This window comes from Eulemur rufifrons, chromosome 14, assembly GCF_041146395.1.
Source record: "Eulemur rufifrons isolate Redbay chromosome 14, OSU_ERuf_1, whole genome shotgun sequence".
Classification (NCBI taxonomy): Eukaryota; Metazoa; Chordata; class Mammalia; order Primates; family Lemuridae; genus Eulemur; species Eulemur rufifrons.
This window is the reverse complement of record NC_090996.1, coordinates 14,318,007-14,338,320: the sequence shown is the minus strand read 5'-3', so window position 1 is coordinate 14,338,320 and position 20,314 is coordinate 14,318,007. Positions and strand designations below refer to the sequence as shown.

The following is a 20,314-nucleotide window of genomic DNA, read 5'->3' as shown; positions in this document are numbered from 1 at the left end:
CCTGCTGCCCAGCTGCAGTGTGGAGGGGCCCCTTCCTCCCACCACTCATGTCCCTGACGGCAGCGGCACTGACAACCCTGGGCATTTCCTGTGTGTCAGGCACCTTAGCACTGCAGATAGTTGCTCAACACCCACCCCAGGTGTGTCTTATAGGCCCCGTCTTGGCAGTGGTGAGCCTGAGACATCAGGCAGCAATGTCCCGCCATCACAGCCTGCAGGTGGCTGAGCCGGCACAGGGAACTGGTGTCTGCGTTCTCTCCTCTGCATCACCAGTGTGCCGGGGCTGGGGTTTGAACCATGCTCTGACCCCTACACTGGAGGACTCTCATCTGCCCCATCCACAGTTCTCTTAGTGTCTCAGGAAGTTTCCTGCAGCACCCCTAGGACAAGGAAATACCTAACAGTTCTGTTTATTAAGTAGTTAGATCCAAACAACTTAAGTATTTATGTGTTAACAATTTAATAGCCATTTAAAAAATAATACACGTTAATTGAAAGAAAAAAATACTTACATTTCCTTCTTCAATAACCAAAATTAGTTCCCAGTGGGATGTGTGCACCCGTTGGGTGCTGCCCAGCTTCTCAAACCTGGGAATCAGACTGCACCCCTCCTCCTTCATTTCCTGTTCATGTTGGTTTCACATGGTTCTTATTTTCTTATCCCAACAACCACCAAAGCCTCTGCTTTGCAGAAATAGGATGTATCCAGAGGCGCATGGTATGCTCCGATCTTGAAACTGTAAACTGCCTCAAGCTGGAAGCACATGCATGCCCGACAGCACTGCGCAGCCTGTGCTTTCCTGCAGTGTTCCTGGGGGGTCACAGCAGCATCCCGGCTGCCCCAGGGCACAGCCCGGAGCTGTGCTCCCACACGGAAGAGTTCCCACACGGAAGGGTTCCCACATGGAACGCCTCCATCCTCTCCTGTTACGTAACAAAACGGTACCAGTCCCATCATGGCTGATGGGTAAACGTCTGCAATCGCCGCACCAGCCACATCCCCCGACAAGAGGGAGCACTCAGGTCCCACCACACAAGGGCACCTTGGAGCCAGTGCCACCTCTAACCTTAGCCTTTAAATAAAGCAAATTTGTGAATCTGGCTCTGCCTTCAAGAAGCTTATGTTTTGAAATACCCACTTCAAACGATGTAATAACTCCAGGAAAGGGGAAAGTCACTACCAAGATTTGACGTCAAGCCCCCAATCTGTTGTACATCTTATTAGCATAGAATTGGGAGTACTGAGTGTGTAAAGTAAGAAAGATGTCCTGTTTATTTGGAGTAGAAGGAATTAAAGGGAGGAGGAGCGGCAGGGGAGGGACATGAGAGATGGCAGGAAACTAGTTAAGTTTGATATTGCTTTCAACCATACAAAGGAAGGAAAAACCAACTAGTTGGGGGTTGGGTAGAAAAAGCTTAGCAGGAGCTGACTGTCTGGAAGAAAAGAGCTTTCCAGCCGGACCCCGCAGGGACCAGGTCTGTGCCTGCGTTAGCTCTGCGCTCGCCGTCCTTCCGGAAGTGGGGCTGCTGTGAGGAGGCGGATCATTCACGTCTGCCCGGGGGCTTTTCAGACCCACAGTCTGTCCTCTTTTAGGGTCTAGCTGACTCCTTGGTAGGTGGTTCTGACACGGAGAACTTCCCTTTTTATAGATACACACATTTCACCCCTGCCCTGTCCTTTGTGAACACACTACACACACCATTCTTGTATTAAAGCGTAAAGAAAAATGCATGGGCATGATCATTTGAGTTCAGCCAGCATCTCACAGCTAAGCGGTGGTTGCCAATACTTCCAATTTATAATCTTCTGTTCTCACCACCCAATAGGGCTTAATGGACTCATTTTCCTATTTTATTTACACAAATACCTGTAGTTACAAGCAACAGCCTATTGTTTATTGTGGAACTTGACCTTGGAAGCTCTGGTCTTCTGAGTTGGGTTTAGCTGGGCGCTGCCCCCTGCCGAGGCCTGGGTTTGGAGGTGACCGTGCCGTCTGGGCGGAAAGGCCTAGGTCAGAGTTTCAGGCAGATGCTCTGCTTTTTCCTCTCAGGGTGGCCACATGGTCCCCCTTTCAGTATGGCCTGTGCCTTTTTCCATTGATACTCACTCTGTCAGATGTGCCTCATGTCACCAGAAACCGTGGTGGGTGCCTACAGCCCTCTCTTCAGCAGCTCTGTAGAGGAGAAGGTCCTACATGAAGTGAGATCAGATGGTCATTATCTCATTAGCCGGGCGTCACCCTGTCACCTCCCAGGGGCACCTGCTGTCAGTGGCACTCCCCCGGCCCTAGGTGCTCTGCCCTGACAGTTGGCAGCCCCCCAAATAGACGTGGATTTCTAGTGCGACACACTGGCAGCACCACAAAGCTCTATTTCATGCTGAAGGGAGAGTATTTTATAAACAGCAAAAGAAAAACTGTGTTTGTGGGCAGAACTGGCCTCCAAAAACCAATTTCAGGAAATGTTGATGTGGCACCACCATCCTTTCAAAGATTTGTGCTAACGCAGACCACTGCTCTCAGGGCGGCTGCTGGGAGCAGACGGTGGCCTCATCACTGGTCCTCCGCACTGCGCCAGGCTACGGCCCTGTCAGAAACAGGCACGGGGCTTCCTCAGCCTGGCCAAAGTGAGCGCCCCCCTCCATGCCTCCTTTCACATTCAGGGCCCGGAATGAGAGCGACGCTGGAGCAGGGGGCGGACTCGCGCCCGCCGGGTAAATTGCCCATTGCGCTCTCATTGTAAATTTCAGTATCTTCCACTCTCCCTCTGTAAACTCTGATTTATGAGGGCCGGGATGCAGACAGACAGTTTGTGATTGGATGTACTGCTCTCTTGTAGGGAATTTACTTCAGATCAACAGAAAATTATTTCTGAAGCTCCTCCGGTCGTTAGTCTCAGTTAGGCAGCCTTGGGGAGCAGGTGGGATGCCAGGCTGGGGGTGCCCCCGGCTCCTGGCTCCGGGCGCCTCTCTTGTCTCTCCTCCTGCACACGGGCACGAGATGAGACATCCGCTGGCCAGACCTTCCAGAGTCACCATGCACAGCCCCAAAATCTGTGCATGAGTCCGGGGACATCTCTACCCGCCACATGCCGCGGCGCTGTCCATCTGTGTGCTCGCAGGCGTCACTGGCTGCCCCATGTCACGAGTGCTGGGCCAGCGCCGCTCTCTGCCGCTGTTTTGCTTGTAGATCAGCCGCTTTTGTTTTCGGTTTGGTTTGTGTTTGTAGCCCTAACACTTTGAGCATATTGTGTTGTCAATTTTGGTACTAATAAATCCCAGCAATGCTGCACTTACTGAAGGTGCTGGAATCACTGGAGCTCACCTCCAGGTTGACGTGACGAACAAGATGCTGCGTTTGAGTAAATCTTGATGAAAATTTAACAAATAAAAATTTCTGGCCGGGCGCGGTGGCTCACGCCTGTAATCCTAGCACTCTGGGAGGCCGAGGTGGGCGGATCGTTTGAGCTCAGGAGTTCGAGACCAGCCTGAGCAAGAGCGAGACCCCATCTCTACTAAAAATAGAAAGAAATTATATGGACAGCTAAAAATATATATAGAAAAAATTAGCCGGGCATGGTGGCACATGCCTGTAGTCCCAGCTACTCGGGAGGCTGAGACAGGAGGATCGCTTGAGCTCAGGAGTTTGAGGTTGCTGTGAGCAAGGCTGACGCCACGGCACTCACTCTAGCCTGGGCAACAGAGTGAGACTCTGTCTCAAAAAAAAAAAAAAAAAAAAAAAAATTTCTGGCAGACAACGTTGTAACATTAAACAAAGACTCTTCTTCCTTTATGTTCAGAGTAGAGCCTGAGTTTCAAATTATTTAGAGATCCATTAGGCATAACCTGCCTGGGTGAGGGTGGTTTTCAAGTTCACTCATCACATCAGGAGAAGGAGGCTCTCTGGGAGGCCAGGGATTACAGCGTCCAGGCAGAGCCTGGGCCCTGGAGCAGGACTGTTTGGGGTTCTAGCAAGTTCATGAAGCTCTCTGTGCCTTGGTTTCCTCCTTTGTAAAATAGGAATAACAATGTTCTAACTTCCACGGTGTGTAGTGAGGATTAAATGAATTAATGAGGGGCTAGACCGGGTGGGAAGATGAGGTGAGGTATAGGGAGATTTGCGGATCTGAAGTTAGGGGCCAGAGTGGGGAGAAGGCAGCGGTGGGTGGTCAGCCTGGGTGGTCAGCCTTCTCCCCCTCCCTGTGAGGAAGAAAAAGAGGAGCAGCCGGGAGCCCTTGGCAAAGCCACAGGGAGGGTGGCTTAGTGATCCTCACTGGCCTGGCCAAGACCCAGAGGCCAGGAGAGCAGCAGCCACTCGGTGACTCAGCTAAGGGAATTTGGGGAGCTCTGCTGGGCCCCCTCTGGTGCCCTATTCTGGTGCTGTTTCCGCCTGTGCCACCCCAGCGTGGGGTGACCGGTGCTGGTGCACAGAAGCTGCTGGGCTCATGAGGCTGTGGGACGGCGGACAGGGAGCGGCTTCCGACATTAATTTTTTTTTTGAAATAGTAAAGTCCCGAGACGCTGTCCTTTAAATTCTTGTTTACCTGCAACTGCAACTTTCTAACTTTATTTATTACTTTCATCAGAATGAGAAGGAAGTTTAAGCTGTGTCCTCATGCTTCAGCATCCCTGAGTTTATTGACTGAAAAGAAGGAAGAGCAAGCGTTTTCAGCGGTTTTCCTTTGCCTCTGGACCCGCGAGCTCTTTCCATCACCGTCTCCCTCTTTAAAAGACACTTCTAAGTGTTTTCTAATCACATAAACTCCTCTCCAAGGGGGTTGATTCAGGAGCAAGTTGGGTCTTTATTCTCTAAACCCCAAATCACAACGAAATCCAAGGTTGAATAAATTGCAATCACAAGGCCCCGCTAGACTGAACAGAGTACAGGGGAAATCAGATTTGCAGGAAAACAGGATATTCAAAAAGGGGAGGGGCAGAGCTCAAAGCAAAACTCATGCACTCAGGTAAAAAGAAACTTTTCCAGGCAAAGCACTTTGCAAAATGGAAGAGTGTTCTATCAATCATTGCATAAAGGAAAAAGTGAAAGTGTTCCCACAAATTAGTTGCAACCCAAGAGCAAGCCACTGATTTAGGGTACTGTATAATGAAACTATCAGCTTATAAAAATGGAAATATTGGTGAAATGCACCCATAATTCCACAAGGGAAGGTTACATCAAGCACAGCAGGCCGGCAGTCAGCATCCTTCTGCAGTCCTCGCACCGGGTGCTGAGGTTCCCAGAACATCCGACAGGCCTGTCCTGGTGAAGCTCACCTGGCCAGGAAAGACAGGCCACTGTGGCAGGCGAAGGGGCAACAGAGATTGCCAGGGGGACACAGAGGGAGGGGCAGGGACCGAGCTTCATTTCCGTGGGACTGTGGGTGCTAACTCATCTCCAGCAGCCTAGCTGAGCTCTCCCTCATTCCAAATATGTGAAGATAAGGCCGTGGCATCTAGCCTCAGCCCTTGACTTTCAGGAGACCCCGAATCAGCTCTTGTATTGTCACTTTTAGGCTATCAGATTTCCTGGGAGGTATATGGCAAGAACGACTCTCGTCTCACGCACACTCTGAACAGCACAACTCTCGAGTACAAAATCAGAGGCCTGTCGTCCCTCACCACCTACACCATTGACGTGGCCGCGGTGACCACCATGGGGGCCGGCCTGGTGACCTCCTCCACCATTTCCTCCGGAGTGCCCCCAGGTCAGTAGAATCATTGTGGGTTTCCTGCTGTTGCTTTTCCCTAGTGATGTCTGACACTAGAAGTTGATCTCAGCACTTTTGTGCAGAAGCCACTGAGTGTCTGGAAAAGGGGGTTTCAACCTCCTGCTGAGACGCTTGAGGGTGAGTGTTGACCCAATTTCAGCCTTTTTACCAGAGTATTTGGTTGTGGCTTAACATTTCTCCTGTCATTGCATGGATTAGTAGACATGTGCTTACGGGAAGAGAGAGATTTGGGATTCCACCAAGTGTGAGTGTGGTCTCAAGCGCCCTGAGACTAAACCAGCACCGAGGGAATTATTAATATGAAACTTAAGAATAGGAAGCATAAAACTTTTATTTACTTAACAAAACAATAAAAGTTTGGGTTTGTTTTCAGAAAAAGAGTAGGAGAAAGTGGAAAGAATAAAAGGTAAAGCGATAAAGGGAGAGAAAAAGGTCTCCGTTGGGAGTGAGGAGAGCCCTGTGGTGGGGGCATGAGCCGTAGCTGTGATCACATGTTTTTGAGATTCAGATTTCTCCTAAGTAAATATTCGGCACGCTCATTTCAGCTTTAGAAAATTGCTACTCAGCTCTTTCTCTCCAATTTTAAAGTTTATATTCAAAATTAAGGTGTTTTTCCATGGAATTCTCAAAGAGATGTGGGTGTGAGAAAATACCATGGAGCTATCAGTTCTATTCTTTAATGAAAGTCTTTTGCCATTGAAAATACATCAATTTTCCTTATTGTGGTCTCTCAGAAAAGTTTCACTGTCTCCCTTGTAAGGGCTTGAAGGATCCCTGTGAAACCAGTGTTTACCCCCGAGATAACCCCCACATGGGTCAGTTTTCATGCCCTAATGATTTTGGGGGAGGGTGGCACACATGGTCTGCACAGAATACAAAACTTTGAATAAAGTATATGCAGGAAAAAAAAAAAATCCCTGCAGGAAAGCACACATTCACCATTCTTACCTCCCACAGTCCAGGGAGTGCCAGGACATGTTCTGTTAATTCCCCAGCTGCCCGCCCTGCACGGCGGAGCCTGCACTTGTCTGTCCACTTGCAGCCCATGGCCATTGCCCTCCCTCGGAGGCAGGGGCCCTGGCACCGCCTCGCGCTTCAGAGCCGCAGACCACCAGGCCCCACCGTGAGCATCTGCTTCGTGGATCTGGGGCGCAGCTCACACGTTTACCCCTGGAACACGTTTCCAAGGCCACCTGCTGCTCCGGGACGGCACCGTGAGACACTTGCTCTAGGGCATTTCAGTATTTTCAAAAAATACATTCACAAAATAAAATAAGTAAAATAACAATAAAATGTATTCTTTTGAAAGAAAGAAGTCTTTGACTTACAGGAAGATTCATTTTCATTTATTTTACACAAATATCCAGTTCCCATCATGCACGTTTAAAGTATTGAAAGCCGGTTCCCTAAGCACATATTTCAAATATCATTAATAGTTTGAACACAGTAGGGGTTATGAAGGCATGCTTTTTAGTCTGCTAGAAGTGGCTGCAGATACCGACTGAGGGTAACACTGGAAGCGCACCTGCGTGTGAGTGACCAGGTGTTCCCGGGATGGCTTGGACACTGTGCATCCAGGACAGGGGAACCGGCCAGCTGACCTATCAAAGGCCTCTGCCATCCCCACTGCACCTGACCCTGCAGAGCAGAGGATTAGAGGGGAAACTGAGGCCTGCAGTATTGGATAAGGCCCTGAGCACCAAGGTGCAGGGAGGCCACGGCGTTGCTGTTGCCTCATTTGCAGGACAGACCACCTGTGGCTGGAGAGGAGCCCAGGACCTGCCTACGCATTCTAAGTATTGGCAGAAGCAACACCATATGGCGGTGATCGCTTTGGGGGCACTGTATTCTGTTTGCTGTACTTGAAGTTTATATCCATTAATGACTGGAGAACCATCCAAAAAGTCCAGAGAGCTGAGAAATACAAGGAAAAGAGTCACTTATCCTTCAATTTAAACATTTTCTTGTTCAAATTCATTAAACAAGATGTGGAAAGGACCCTTGAGATCCTAGAGACCCTGCCTGTGCCAACACTGAATTGATCCCTAAAGTAGTTCTAGTGGCCCTGAGCTTGGGTTTTAAATACCCCAAACAATGGCAAGTCAGGAAATCATTCCTCAGAAATAGTGCAGTCTGAAAGCTGCACTGGCATTGCGTTCCCTTTTTTTTTCCTCATTTTATCCCATTATCTTCCTCTAGGGTATTTTGCAGTGCATGATAATAAAAAGCTCTTACTCTGAACTCAGTGTTACACTTCTGAGTGGGAGGGGCTCTTTGTAGGGCAGCCCCTACAAAAGGGTCTCTCGTCTACGGGTGGGCTTAAGCCAGAGCTACCCTTAGAGGACAGGGGTTTATTCAGAAGCACCTTCCACCTTGTTTAGTTGCTGGAGCAACTGAATACAAGCAGAGTGGGAAGAGTTCTGCACTTTCACCTGAATTTGGTTGTCTTGGAAACCAGACCAAGAAGCCTGAGGCTCAAGACCTGAGCACTCACCCGGGCCCTGCTGCCTAGAAGCAAAACTGGGCCTGTCCGTTCTTCCATCCACCCTCCGAGGTGCAGGTGCGTGATGATAGAGAAAGGGAGCACGGCTGTTCCGTTCTTGGCATTGTTTCAGGAGCCAGGAGGAGTGGTATCCTTCATCCTTGTTTCATTCAACAAGTATCTATTAATTGCGTACTGTGTACAGCGATGACTAAGACTTGATCTCGCCCTCTGAGTTTATCCTCTAGGATAAACCACACTCGTGACGTCTCCAGTGCCACCGCGGACGCATGGAGCCCATGGGTGGCCTGGAAGTGAAAACCCCGCTGCGGTTTTGGGCCTGGGGAAGCCGTGCCGCTTCTTGCCTTCGCGGCTGTGAAAACAAATCCTTGTTTGGAATAGGATCATTCTGAAACTGTTTTCTTGCTGACATGTTTGATGCCTTTTGTAAGTTGTGACAGAATTTAAATCTCTACCTTTCCTCTGTCATTCGTGTCCAGACCTACCTGGCGCCCCGTCGAATCTGGTCATCTCCAACATCAGCCCTCGCTCGGCCACTCTTCAGTTCCGGCCGGGCTACGACGGGAAGACGTCCATCTCCAGATGGGTCGTCGAGGGGCAGGTACGTGTCTCATCAAGCTGGGTGCTGGCATTTTGCAGGGTAATGTTGGGACCTGCACTTGGGGGGCTGAGCGATGCCTCTGCAGAAGGCCTGGTCAACAGCTGGAGCGGCCGTGGGGTGGTCAGGGAGGAGGAGAGCCAGAGCCTGGAGACGACTCAGACACTCGGGCAGGATGTGGACAGGTGAGGGAAAAGTGGACGCCCTCCTCGGGGAAAGGAGGAGGGATCATAAGGGTAAAAATTCAAGTCATGGTTCAAAATGGACACCCAGCATTTGATAGCATAGTTGACTGAGATTTTTTCAAATTCTTTTTATTTGTTTATTTTATTACTATAAAAAATTTGTTTTTAGAAATAGCATCTCCCTCTATTGCCTGGGCTAGACTACAGAGGCATAATCATAGCTCACTGTAACCTTGAACGAACTCTTGGGCTCAAGTGATCCTCCCATCTCAGCCTCTTGAGTAGCTGGAGCTACAGATGCGCCATCACCACACCCAGCTCTTTTTAAAATTTTTTATAGAGATGGGGGTCTCGCTATGTTGCCTAGGCTGGTCTCAAACTCCTGGGCTCGAGGGATCCTCCCACCTCAGCCTCCCAAAGTGCTGGGATTACAGGTGTGAGCCACCATGCCCAGCCATTTTTTAAAAATTGTATATCACAATTAGCTAATAGGATTAATTGTTTGAAACAACTTGTCTGTCATAAAATAAACACTCATTCAATAATATTTTCAGAGAGATATTGTTCTATCTCTGTCCTAGGCATGGGGATATAGCGGTAGACAAAAACTGGCAAAGTTTCTGCTATAAAGGAGAAAAGTTCTCTCTTGGGAGGAAGGACTCCCACTGTGGGGAAAGGACATGGGGTTACAGTTGAGGGGCAGCGGGGAGGCAGGTGGCTGAGTGAAGGGCCTGTAGCCCAGAGGGCAGGGAGTGACCCTGGAGAGGGCTGGGGACACAGCACACAGGACCCAAGAGAGGAGACCACAGACAAGAATGCCTTCCCCCGAGTGTAACAGCCGCCAGAGGGCTTGGGGCCTGGGCAGGGCTGTGGCTGGCATTGATGAGAGCCACACAACCCGCCAGTTCCATGTTCTAATAAAAGCAGGAGAAAAAAGACAAAGAGCCAAATTATGAGGAGCAGTAAAGTTCCAAAATAGTTATTGTCTGTAGTAAAATCCTATGGTTTTCATGACTGTACTTGTCCCATATTGTAAGACAATTCACTCCTGGAAATTGGCCGTAAATTAGGGAACCAATCCTATGTACATCTTCAAAAGTTTCACTAAGCAGACGTTTCTGGAAATCTACGTCGGGTCCTGCAGGTGTGAGCCATCCAGGTGGGACTGATCCAGAAATGGAGCAGAAACGATTATTCACTTAGGAAATGCAGCGGCATGTTCCTACCTCACATCAAATTAAGAAAATGAACCCCCAGTGAATGAAGACTAAAATGATAAAAGCAAACTTTTACAACACTTTGGAGGAAATACAGGAGTAGAATCATAATATCTCCCGAAAACCAATTTTAGAATCTTTAAGTCCGTCAGGAAAAGGAGCTGGGCCGGCACTGTGAGGACTGCAGGAGCGCCTGGTGTGGCCTTTGGCGTCTAATTGTGCCGTGACACTGAGCACCACCAAGGCCAAGGTGGCCTCGCTCGCTGCAAGCTTTGGAAACTTGCGATTAGGCTGGGTGAGGGCCCGGACATCATCATGGCTCAACGCACTAGAGCTTCAGTCTGTGCTTCCAGAGCAGGCTGGAAGGGGGTCACTCTACTTTTGCCTGCTGTTCTGCTGAGGCCCCGATGGGCACAAGGGCCCCGTGTAACTGCAGGACAGAGGCTGGGGAGTGGTGTGCTCTAGTTTGCCCGAGAAGAAATGACGTGGTGGACACAGCACAGTTTGCCACGGCATATTGGCTTTGTGCCTCTGTCCCACAATCTATTTATATTTTTAATATAAAAAGTTGTAAACATACCTGAAAGGCAAGAGAATAATAGAATGAACTCCCGTATACTCACCACCCAGATTCAAGGATTCTCAAAGTTTTGCCACATCCATCAATCCCCCTTTTTTACTATGGATTGTGAAGCATATTTCAGACCATGTGTCATTTCGCGCCACGTGTTTCACAGGCCTGTCTGAAATATATGTGCATGAGCCAGTCCGGGGGGATTTCATAAGCACATGTCGAGCAAAAGAAGCCAGACTCCTAGTTTGAGTATGTACTGTATGATCCATTTATATAAAGTTCTAAAACAGGAAACCCTAATCTGGTGCGAGAACACTGGGTTATCACTGACTGACGGACTGGATGGGTACGGCTGGGGTGGATTCTGGAACGCCGGGAATGCTATTTCTTCGTCTGCATCCGGGTTGTGGGGTTGTGTGTGTGCTCATTTTGTGCATGTGCCTGTGGTCTGTGAACTTGCCTGTGTGTCTCACTTCAGTGGAAACTTTATATTAAGAAGACGGATTCCACTGTGCAGACGCCTCATTAACCCGCCCTGATCCTGGCCCACGAATCTCGCATTTATTTAAAATTTTGATATTTTGCTCATCAGGGATTTTTTTTTTTGCATTAGTTTACGATTAAAGATATTGTGTTAAAAATATTAAAAAACAAAACAAAAACTTTACATTAAAATATATTTTCTCTCATTACTATAATGTATTGTCACCCCTAGTAAAATTAATAAAAAATTCTTAATATCATCCAATAATCAGTCCACACTCAAATTTTTCCAAATTTTCCAAAAACATCTTTTTACCATGGTTTTAATGAAAACAGTATCCACACAAGATTCACACTATGCATTTTGTTGTCATGTCTTTTAAATCTTTTAAAAATATTTTTAATTAGCTTTACTGAGGTATAATTGACATACAGTAAACTGCATGTGTTTAAAGTGCACAGTCTGATAAGTTTTGACTTAACCGTACCTACACATGCACCTGGGAAATCACCACGATCTAGATAGTGAGCACACCCATCACCCCCAAAAGTGCCCTCGCACCCCTTGGCATCCCTCCCCACCAGCCCTCCCCACCAGCCCTCCCCACCAGCCCTCCCCATTCCCAGGCACACCTCTCTGCTTTCTGCTGCTATAGATTAAATCTCTCTTCATCTAGAGAAGTTCCCCCCCCCCCACTCTTCCCCTTTCCCCATGCCATTACCTTGTGGACAAAACCCAGTCACCTGTCCTGTGGAGCGTCGCATTGGAGATGTACCTGTTCGCTTCCCCATGGTGTCACCTGATTGGTCCCTCTTCCCACACATGTCCTGCAGTCTGGAAGATCATTGCAAAGGCTCAATTAGATTCCATTTCCACCCCTCTCCCTCCCTCCTTCCTTTCCTCCCTCCCTTCCGTCCTTCCTTCCTTCCAGGTGCTTCCCAGGTGGTGCTGCCCACACTCACAGTACACTTGCAGTTGCCGCACTCTTAGGGATGCTGACTTGAACAGCGGGTTGTCATAGCCTGATCCCTAGACTCTCGATTCCCCCATCAGCTTTTTATCTAATGTTCTCATCCATCCATGATCTTTGCCTGAATTAACTATTTTCTTAGAATATTCAAAACAGTAATTCTGTCAGTCTTTCCTCATTTGGTAGCTGGAACTCAGAAATGGAGCTCTCATCCTTCAGACTGTTTAGTTACCCTAAAATACAGGAAGGCAGAATAAATGCTTAATTCTTTTCCTTAATTGCCAGTTTTCAGGGTGAGAAATTGGTCCCCTAATTCCTTTGGATGTTAAACAGATATTTCTTTCTTTCTTTTCTTGCCCTGCTCTTTCCTGAGTGTCATTATGAAGGTATAGGTTTTTGTATATTCAGTGTGTTTCAATCACCTGTAGTCATTCCTCTTTTTGAACCTAAAATCGACCTGTTTTTGCCTTGGGCAACCTGTCATGTTCTGGGCCTTTTGGCATGAGGACCCAAGTCTTGGATGACGTCTTTGCTTTCTGATACGGCAGAATGTCCTAGGATCATGTTGTGCCTTCCTGCCCCAAGCTGAGATGGAGCTGTTCCTACATGGCCTTGGTTTTATAGTGTCAAGTGTTTACAAACCTTACTGGGCACTGAGGTGGGTGGGAACTCACTGTTACCAGCTGGCCGTTGCTTCTAGAGCTTTCCAGTGGACAGAGAAAGGAAATATGTGTTTTTTTCTGAAACATCCTGAGTACATGCTGATATTTCCAATTCAAATGTAAGATTACTAACCCTGAATTTATATTTTAAATATTTTTCTTGTACACTAACATTTTGCTTTTTAGAAATCCTAACATAATTGTTTTCTTTATCCTACTGTTGTAGTGAGTCTTAAAATTGTAATTTCAGTAGTATGGCTAGAAATAAGGTTAATGAATGAAATTTAAGTGTTTGTCCTTAGAATATATTACACCATGGATGTGCAGTCAAAATGCCAAGTCCTAAAGTCACATAATTCTTTTCTCTTTGTGATTATGTCACCAACTTGGTACAGAGTTAAGGTCATTTATTTCAGGATTTTTGTTTTATTTTGTACTTTGGCTTCAATTTTTAGAAATGATTTTCTTCTAGAATCATTTTACTTTCAAAAAAATCATTGGAACATTTTAAATTTATTTTTCAGTATGTAACTCATTGACGTGATCTGAAAGTCAAAACCAAAAAAAAAAGTTCTATTCAGAGAAGTTTATGTTCCTCTTTGTCCCCTCTGCCCTGCTGCCTCTCTCCCCCGTGGATAACCATATGTATTTGGTTTATGGTTTATTCTTTTTTCGCAACATGAGCAAATATGCACATTTGCATCCTCCGTCCTTACGCAGAACCTCGCTGCCTTCGCCTGCCGGTGCGCCCTGCAGACCCAGGTGCGCCTGTGTGTGGAGAGCCTCATCTCTCTCACGCTCGCCCAGGTCTCCCTAGTGCACGTGAGCTGGGGCTTGTTTGTTTAGCCAGTCCTCTACTGATGAAGGTTCTGGATGTGCATTAGTTTTAGATCGCTGCCGTAACAAATTACCAAAACCTTAGTGGCTCACGGTTCTGTAGGTCAGAATTCCAGCATGGGTCTCATGGGCTAAAATCCAGGGGTCCTCAAGGCAGCGTCTGTCTCTTCTGGAGACTTTGAGGAGGAACTTGCTTCCAAGCTCATCCAGGTCATTGGTAGAATTCAGTTCCTGGTGGCCTTAGGGCTGAGGTCCCATTTCCATGCTCTCAGCGGTGGTCATTCCCAGCTTCCAGAGACCACCACGTTCTGTGGCCGGGGCCCCTTCCTCCATCTTCAGAGTCAGCCACGCCAGGTCGAGTCCTTCCCAGGTTTCAGCTTTCTCCTCCTGCCAGCTCATCTCTCTGGGCCTCTCTCCTGCCTCTTTTCTGGTTTTGAGGACTCATGTGATTTCTGTGGACCCACCTGAATAATCTCCCTATTTTAAGGCTCTTAACCTTCGTCGCATTTGCAAAGTCTCTCCTGTCACGTAAGGTAACATACTCACAGGTTCCAGGAATAGGGTGTGAATAGCTTCGGGTGGGAGTCACCCTTCTGCCTAAAAGTTTTTTCCAGCCTTTTGCATAACCATTTTGCATTTTTGCCACTGTGTTTTTGGGGTAGATTCCAAGCAGTAAGATTGCTGGATCAAACAATGAATGCACATACAAACTTTCTAGACATTGCCAAATCCCTCTTCTGAAGGTTGTAACATTTTGCATTCCCATTAGCAATATGTATATATTTTTTACCATGCCAAAAAAAAAATTGAAGTCTATTTTATCGATCTTTTCTTGCATGCTTTTGGATTTTGAATCATATGTGGACAGGTTTTCCTCACTTTCCAGTTATAAAGGAATTCACCCAATTTTCTGCTACCACCTTTATGGTTTCATTTTTACATTAAGAACTCCATCCATTTGGAACTTGTACTTATATATGGAGTGAGGTGTGAATCCACTTTTATCATTTTGCAAATAGCTGTGTAATTGTCCCAATGTCATTTATTAAAAAGTCCACCTTTTTTTTTTTCTCTTCCTGATTTGTAACATTAAATTCTCATATGCAGTTGAGTCCTTTTCTAAACTTTTTATTCCATTCTATTGTCTGGTTATTCATGTACTAATTCCACATCGTTTAATTATAGAGGCTTTAGAATATGTTTTAATATCTGGTAAGGTCTCTCTCAACCCCACCAATACACACACACACACAGCTTGACCTTTTTAGGATTTTCCTGGCTACTCCTGTTCATATCTCAAGATGTCGAATCTTTCTATCCAGGAACACGATACATCTTTCCATTTGTTTAAATCTACTTTTGTCAGTTACTTTCTTCTTGGCACAAGCTCTAGGCTATCTCTCCCAACCAGCACCCTGCTCTCAGAAAGGCAGGAAAAGTGAGAGCAATCATTGTGCCTCAAAAGTTACCATCCTACGAATATGGGCTTTGGGCTGGATGCACCTGGGTGCCCCTTTTCTAGCAGCCCTGTTTCCTAGCTCTGTGATCCTGGACTTGTTTCTTAACTTCTGTGTGAGCCTTAAGTTCCTCATCTTTATAATGGGGTCAGTAGTACTGTCTGCAAGGACTGTGGTGAAGATTAATGTCTGCATATTTTAAATTACATTTTCTGACTTTGTTGCTGGCATATAGAAATGCAGTTGACTTTTTTTCTTTTTTTAGAGACAAGGTCTTGCCCTGTTGCCTGCACTAGAGTGCAGTGGCATTATCATAGGTCACTGCAACCTCCAACTCCCAGACTCAAGTGATTCTCCCACTTCATCCTCCAGAGTAGCTGGGAGACTACAGGTGCTCGCCACCACACCCAGCTAATTGTTTTCTTCTTCTTCTTCTTTTTTTTTTTTTTTTTTCCCCTGTGGAGACAGCATCTTGCTATGTTGCCCAGTCTGGTCTTGAACTCCTGGCCTCAAGTGATCCTCCTGCCTTGACCTCCCAGTGTGCTGGGGTTACAGGCATGAGCCACTAGACATGGCCCACAATTGGTTTTTGAGTATTTTTATTTATTTAATAAACTCTCTGTGTTCTAAGTGCTTTCATAAATATTAACATGTTTACTCCTCACAATGACTCTCTAGCTGCTGTTATTGCCCTGTGTCACAGAGAAGACATAAGGGATGAGGGTACTTGCCCGGAGTCACACAGCTGAGCCCCAGCAGTCTGCGGCTGCCCAGCCCGGTGTATTGGTGTCGTAGCCAAAAACTTTGGGAATTCTCCTTTTAGTTTTGTTAGTTCTACTACCATTTTCTATAAAGAATTCACATTATCTGTTAGGAGCAATAGCTTTGTTTCTTCCTTTGAGAGCTTTTTATCCTTTCTTTCTCTTTTTTATGTCATTTTATTTTTTTATTTTATAATCTTACTGGGAGGGCTAGAACCTCCTGTGTTGTGTTGAATTGGAGCAGTGATAGGAGCCAATGTTTGTTTTATTACTAACTTTAAAAAATTCTTTTAAAATTTTATCATCAAGTATGACATTTACAACATTTATAGTGGGCTATAGATATAGCTAGCTTGTGTTGGGGTGAGATGATTCTTTTCTAATCCTGGTTCTAGGAGTTGGTTTTTTGTTTTTGTTTGTTTGATTTTTTTTAAAAAAATCATAAATAAATTTAATCAATTGTTTATAATCCACTGAGTCATTCATATGATTTTTATATTTTCCTTTATGGGTAAGATGATTCTAATTTTTCGCCATTCTGGTGTTCCTGAGACAAACACAATTTGGTCATGTTTATTTTGTTTGGTTTTATTTTGGGTTAAGATTTTTGTATCCATGCTCATACATGAACTTGGCTTTTTCTGGTTGTTGGTTTGGCTTGATTTTTAAGATGAACTGTTTATTTTTTTCACCAATTTTCATCAACAAAGATTTGATTGCACTTGGTGTTTCTTAGGCCTCAGGTGGAGGTGAGAGGCAGGGCTGCCGCCTGGCACAGGCCAGGAGCTCTTGGGCATCTTGCTCAAGTGCTCAGACCTTCTCAGTCCTGGCTGCACATTGTGGGTAGGGGGATTTTTAAACACACGGATGCCCAGGCCCCACCTGGAGTCAGTTCATCAGAATCTCTGGGGTGGGGGCTGGGGCATTGCTGTGTTTGTTTAGCTTGGAAGGGGACAGGGTGGATTCATCGTCTGCCACCTCTGCTGTGGGTCCACCTCAGCCAGCCGGCCTCTCCCAGTGGCTCTTTCCCAGACGTGCCCCTTCCCCTGACCTGCACTGGGTCACACGCCCCCAGTCTGTCTCTGGGTGCTCACAGCAGTGGCTCCAGGGCGCGGAGCCCACAAGCCGACCAAGTGCCCCATGTGTGGTCCCTGGGCTGCTTTACTCTCGGGCTGGCTCAAGTCAGCTGCAGCCATTCGTTTAACACTTTACCTGCAGTTTTCAATTGCCCTGGAGCTAAATCTTTACCTTTCATTTCGAAAGTACTTTAGAAACTACAGGAAAGTTTTAAGAATTATACAGAGAACTGCCCTTCACCCAAAGGCCCCATCCAAGTTTTGCCAGTTGTCCCCAAATGTCCTCAGTAGCTCAAGGGTCCAATCCAGGACACAGGCCGCATCGAGTTGTCACATCTTCCTGGTCTCCTCCAAGCCCAGTCCTTCCATGACTCTTGTGACCTCAAATGTTTTGAAGATTCCAGGCCAGTCATTTCTTAGAATACCTCTCCATTTGAATTCCCGGAAAGTTTCTTCGTGATTAGTCCTAGATTATGCATTTTTGGTCAGAATTTGGGGAAGTGGTGCTGAGTTCCTCCCGCTGTACCTTGTTGGGTTTGATCTGGTGTTGATGTGCCCTGTTATTGGTGGAGTTAATTTTGCTCCCTTGAAGATGGTGTCGCCAGGTTTCTCCATTCTAAAGTTATTTTCCCCCTTTGCAGTTAACATTAATAAGTATTTTGTGGGGACGTACTTTGAGGTTATATAAAAGTCTCATTTCACTTCTATCCACTAGTTTTGTTGTGCATTGGTATTTCTTGCCTGGATTGATCAGTACGATCATGGCACCAGTGATTTCTTAGTCCGATCATTTCTTCTATATTTATTCGTTGGTCTTTTACTATGAGACAGAGCCTTCTCTTCTCATTTATTTATTCATTTCTTTATATCAGTGTGGACTCATGACTTCCTGTTTTATTTCACGTATTTTAATCCATTGCTGTAATAGTTTATTTTGCTGCTCAAACATCCCTGCATTTGCCCAGGGGGAGGCCCTTCCAACTGGCTTCTATGTTCTTTTGACATCTCCACGTCGTTCTTTGAGCACTTCCTTACTTGATGGCACAAAATGTTCTCAGCTCATCTTGTTCTTTCTCTCTTCTTTTGCAGCCATTTTTCCAAGGGACCTCTGGTCATTTAAGTGGAGAGTGGTATTTAGAGACCAAGATCCGGGCAGTAGGTGTGCTCATTCCTGCTGGGGTGTTACTGCTCCTGGGTCCTCTCAGTGCACAAGAGATAGGAAATGCACACAGGCTCATGTGTCTACAGCTGAGTCAGCTTCCATATTGATCCATGTATTCTGAACAGCATTAATTCCCACCCTCACCTCCAAATACAACTCAAATCCATCAGTTTATTTGAGCTGCCCCTATCCACATTATGCTAGTCCTTCTCTGGCTCCCAAGAGCCTCAGTATTTTATTTATTTGCTGAATTCCCCTGTATGTGGCCCATCTCTTGACCCAGAGTGGACTGCCACCCTTCTTGGACACATTCTTTGCAAAGGCCTTGACCCTGCACTGGACCCCCTTATGCTCTGCCCCTGGGGGGAAGGGCAAAGACTCCCCTTAAATTTTTCACATGCAAACTGAAGTTATCGAGGTATAAAGTTAATCATTATCTCTACCTTCCTTCCACCGTTCAGAATTTTAAAATTGCTAAATTCCAATCAAATCAGTCTTGTTATATGTCCAGTATTTCGGTTCTACCTTACTCTTCTTTATGCCCAAAGGCAGCGATCATGGTCGGCATCTAGTCTCACAGTGAGTGCTTGCTCGGGTTTTACCACATTTGCCATGTTCTTTGATCGTGATTCTTTCCTGCATTTTTCCTCCAGGTTCGATTTCCTTTTCCTTCAAGTGTATCTGTTAGTCGTTCTCTGGGTACAAGTTTGTGAATGGCAAGTTCTCCCATGGTCAGCGCTGGGTGATCTGGAAATATCTTTACTTCAAAGCCATTCTCCAAATGATAGTTTAATATTCTAATTATAGTAGTTATCTCTTTAAAGTTTGAAGATAACATCCCATTTTCTTTTTGTGTCTATTGTTGATTCTGAAGCTTGCTTTCTGACTAGTTTTTATTTCTTTGTAGATAATCTAATGTTTTAAGATCTCTTGTCTTTTGTGTTCAGTGTTTTACTACACATCAGGTTGGGGCGAGGGTGGGGAGTTCTTTCTAAATCCCGCTGAGGATTTATTGAGCATTTTGAACCTGAGAATTTGTATCTCCTAGAAAATTCTCTGTCATGATGGTTTTCCATATAGCCGCTCTTTTCTGTCTGTTGTTTCCTTCTGGAATTCAAATTAGACATGGGAACTCAGTTCACATTCTATCCTCCACGTCCCCAAGCATCTGCTTCATATTTTTATTCCGAAGTAATGTCTTCAGATCTAGCTTCCAATAAATTAATTCTCTGTTGACCTGTGTTTAATTAGCTTTTTAGTCTATTCATTGAGTTTTGAATTTCAGTGGCATATTTTTTCATTGTAAACAGCTCTATTAGTTACGTCTTCAGATCTGCCACTTTTTTTTATGAACAGTGGCTTATTCTGTACTCATTCTTTCAATTTATTTTATGTCTTTTTAATAATTTTTGTGCATTTATTTTTCAGTCTCTGTCCTTAATCGCTTTGACATGCTAATGTTTAAATCTCTGCGAGGTATTTTATAATCATGTTTTATATTTTCTTTCTTTAGGCATCCCAAACCAAAAAGAGAGCAGGCCTAGGATTGTGAGTTTTTCAGGTTGTGTTTTTTCTTTCCTCCCCCTGCTCCGACCCAGAGCTCAGGCCGAGGGAGGGAGGCAAGCTGACCCCTGTGCTAGTGCCCCTTTCAGTGAGGTGCAGTCCTTCTTGGTCTCAGTCTTGTTTGGAGAGTGTGAGGGAGTTAGATCGTCCTCGTGTCTCCACTGGGCGAATGCCCCAGGTGCCACCTCTGTGTCACTAGCCCCTACTCCCTTGGTTACTGTGAGTGATCCCACCCAGAGCAGCTGCAGGGTCACTGCCCACTCATGTGTGGCCCCTGGATACTCACCTTGCCACCTTGAGCCCTCAGCTGTGCCTTTCAGAAGATGTCTGCCATACTCTGTCAGCATGTCTGTGGCTTTTGGAGTGAGAGACTTTTTAGAAGATTTAGTCTGCCACGTTGCCAGAACTGGAAGTCCCTTAGAAGTATTCTTTCTGAGATCTTTAAAGTTAGCTTCACGAGTCTACACATTCTGGTAGTGGTGCAGATGGTCGAAATTTCAAAATCAAAAGATCATCTGTTTTTCCTAAAGCTCGTTAC

At 46.0% G+C, this 20,314-nt stretch overlaps 1 protein-coding gene across 1 annotated transcript in view; it reads left to right on the top strand.

The window, feature by feature from the left end:
* SDK1 (sidekick cell adhesion molecule 1) overlaps positions 1 to 20,314 on the top strand; it is an 860,282-nt gene that overhangs the window by 701,570 nt on the left and 138,398 nt on the right. The window contains exons 21-22 of the mRNA XM_069486624.1: positions 5,512 to 5,703; positions 8,710 to 8,831. Coding sequence (XP_069342725.1) covers positions 5,512 to 5,703; positions 8,710 to 8,831 — 314 coding nt within the window. The remainder of the gene's footprint in view (positions 1 to 5,511; positions 5,704 to 8,709; positions 8,832 to 20,314) is intronic.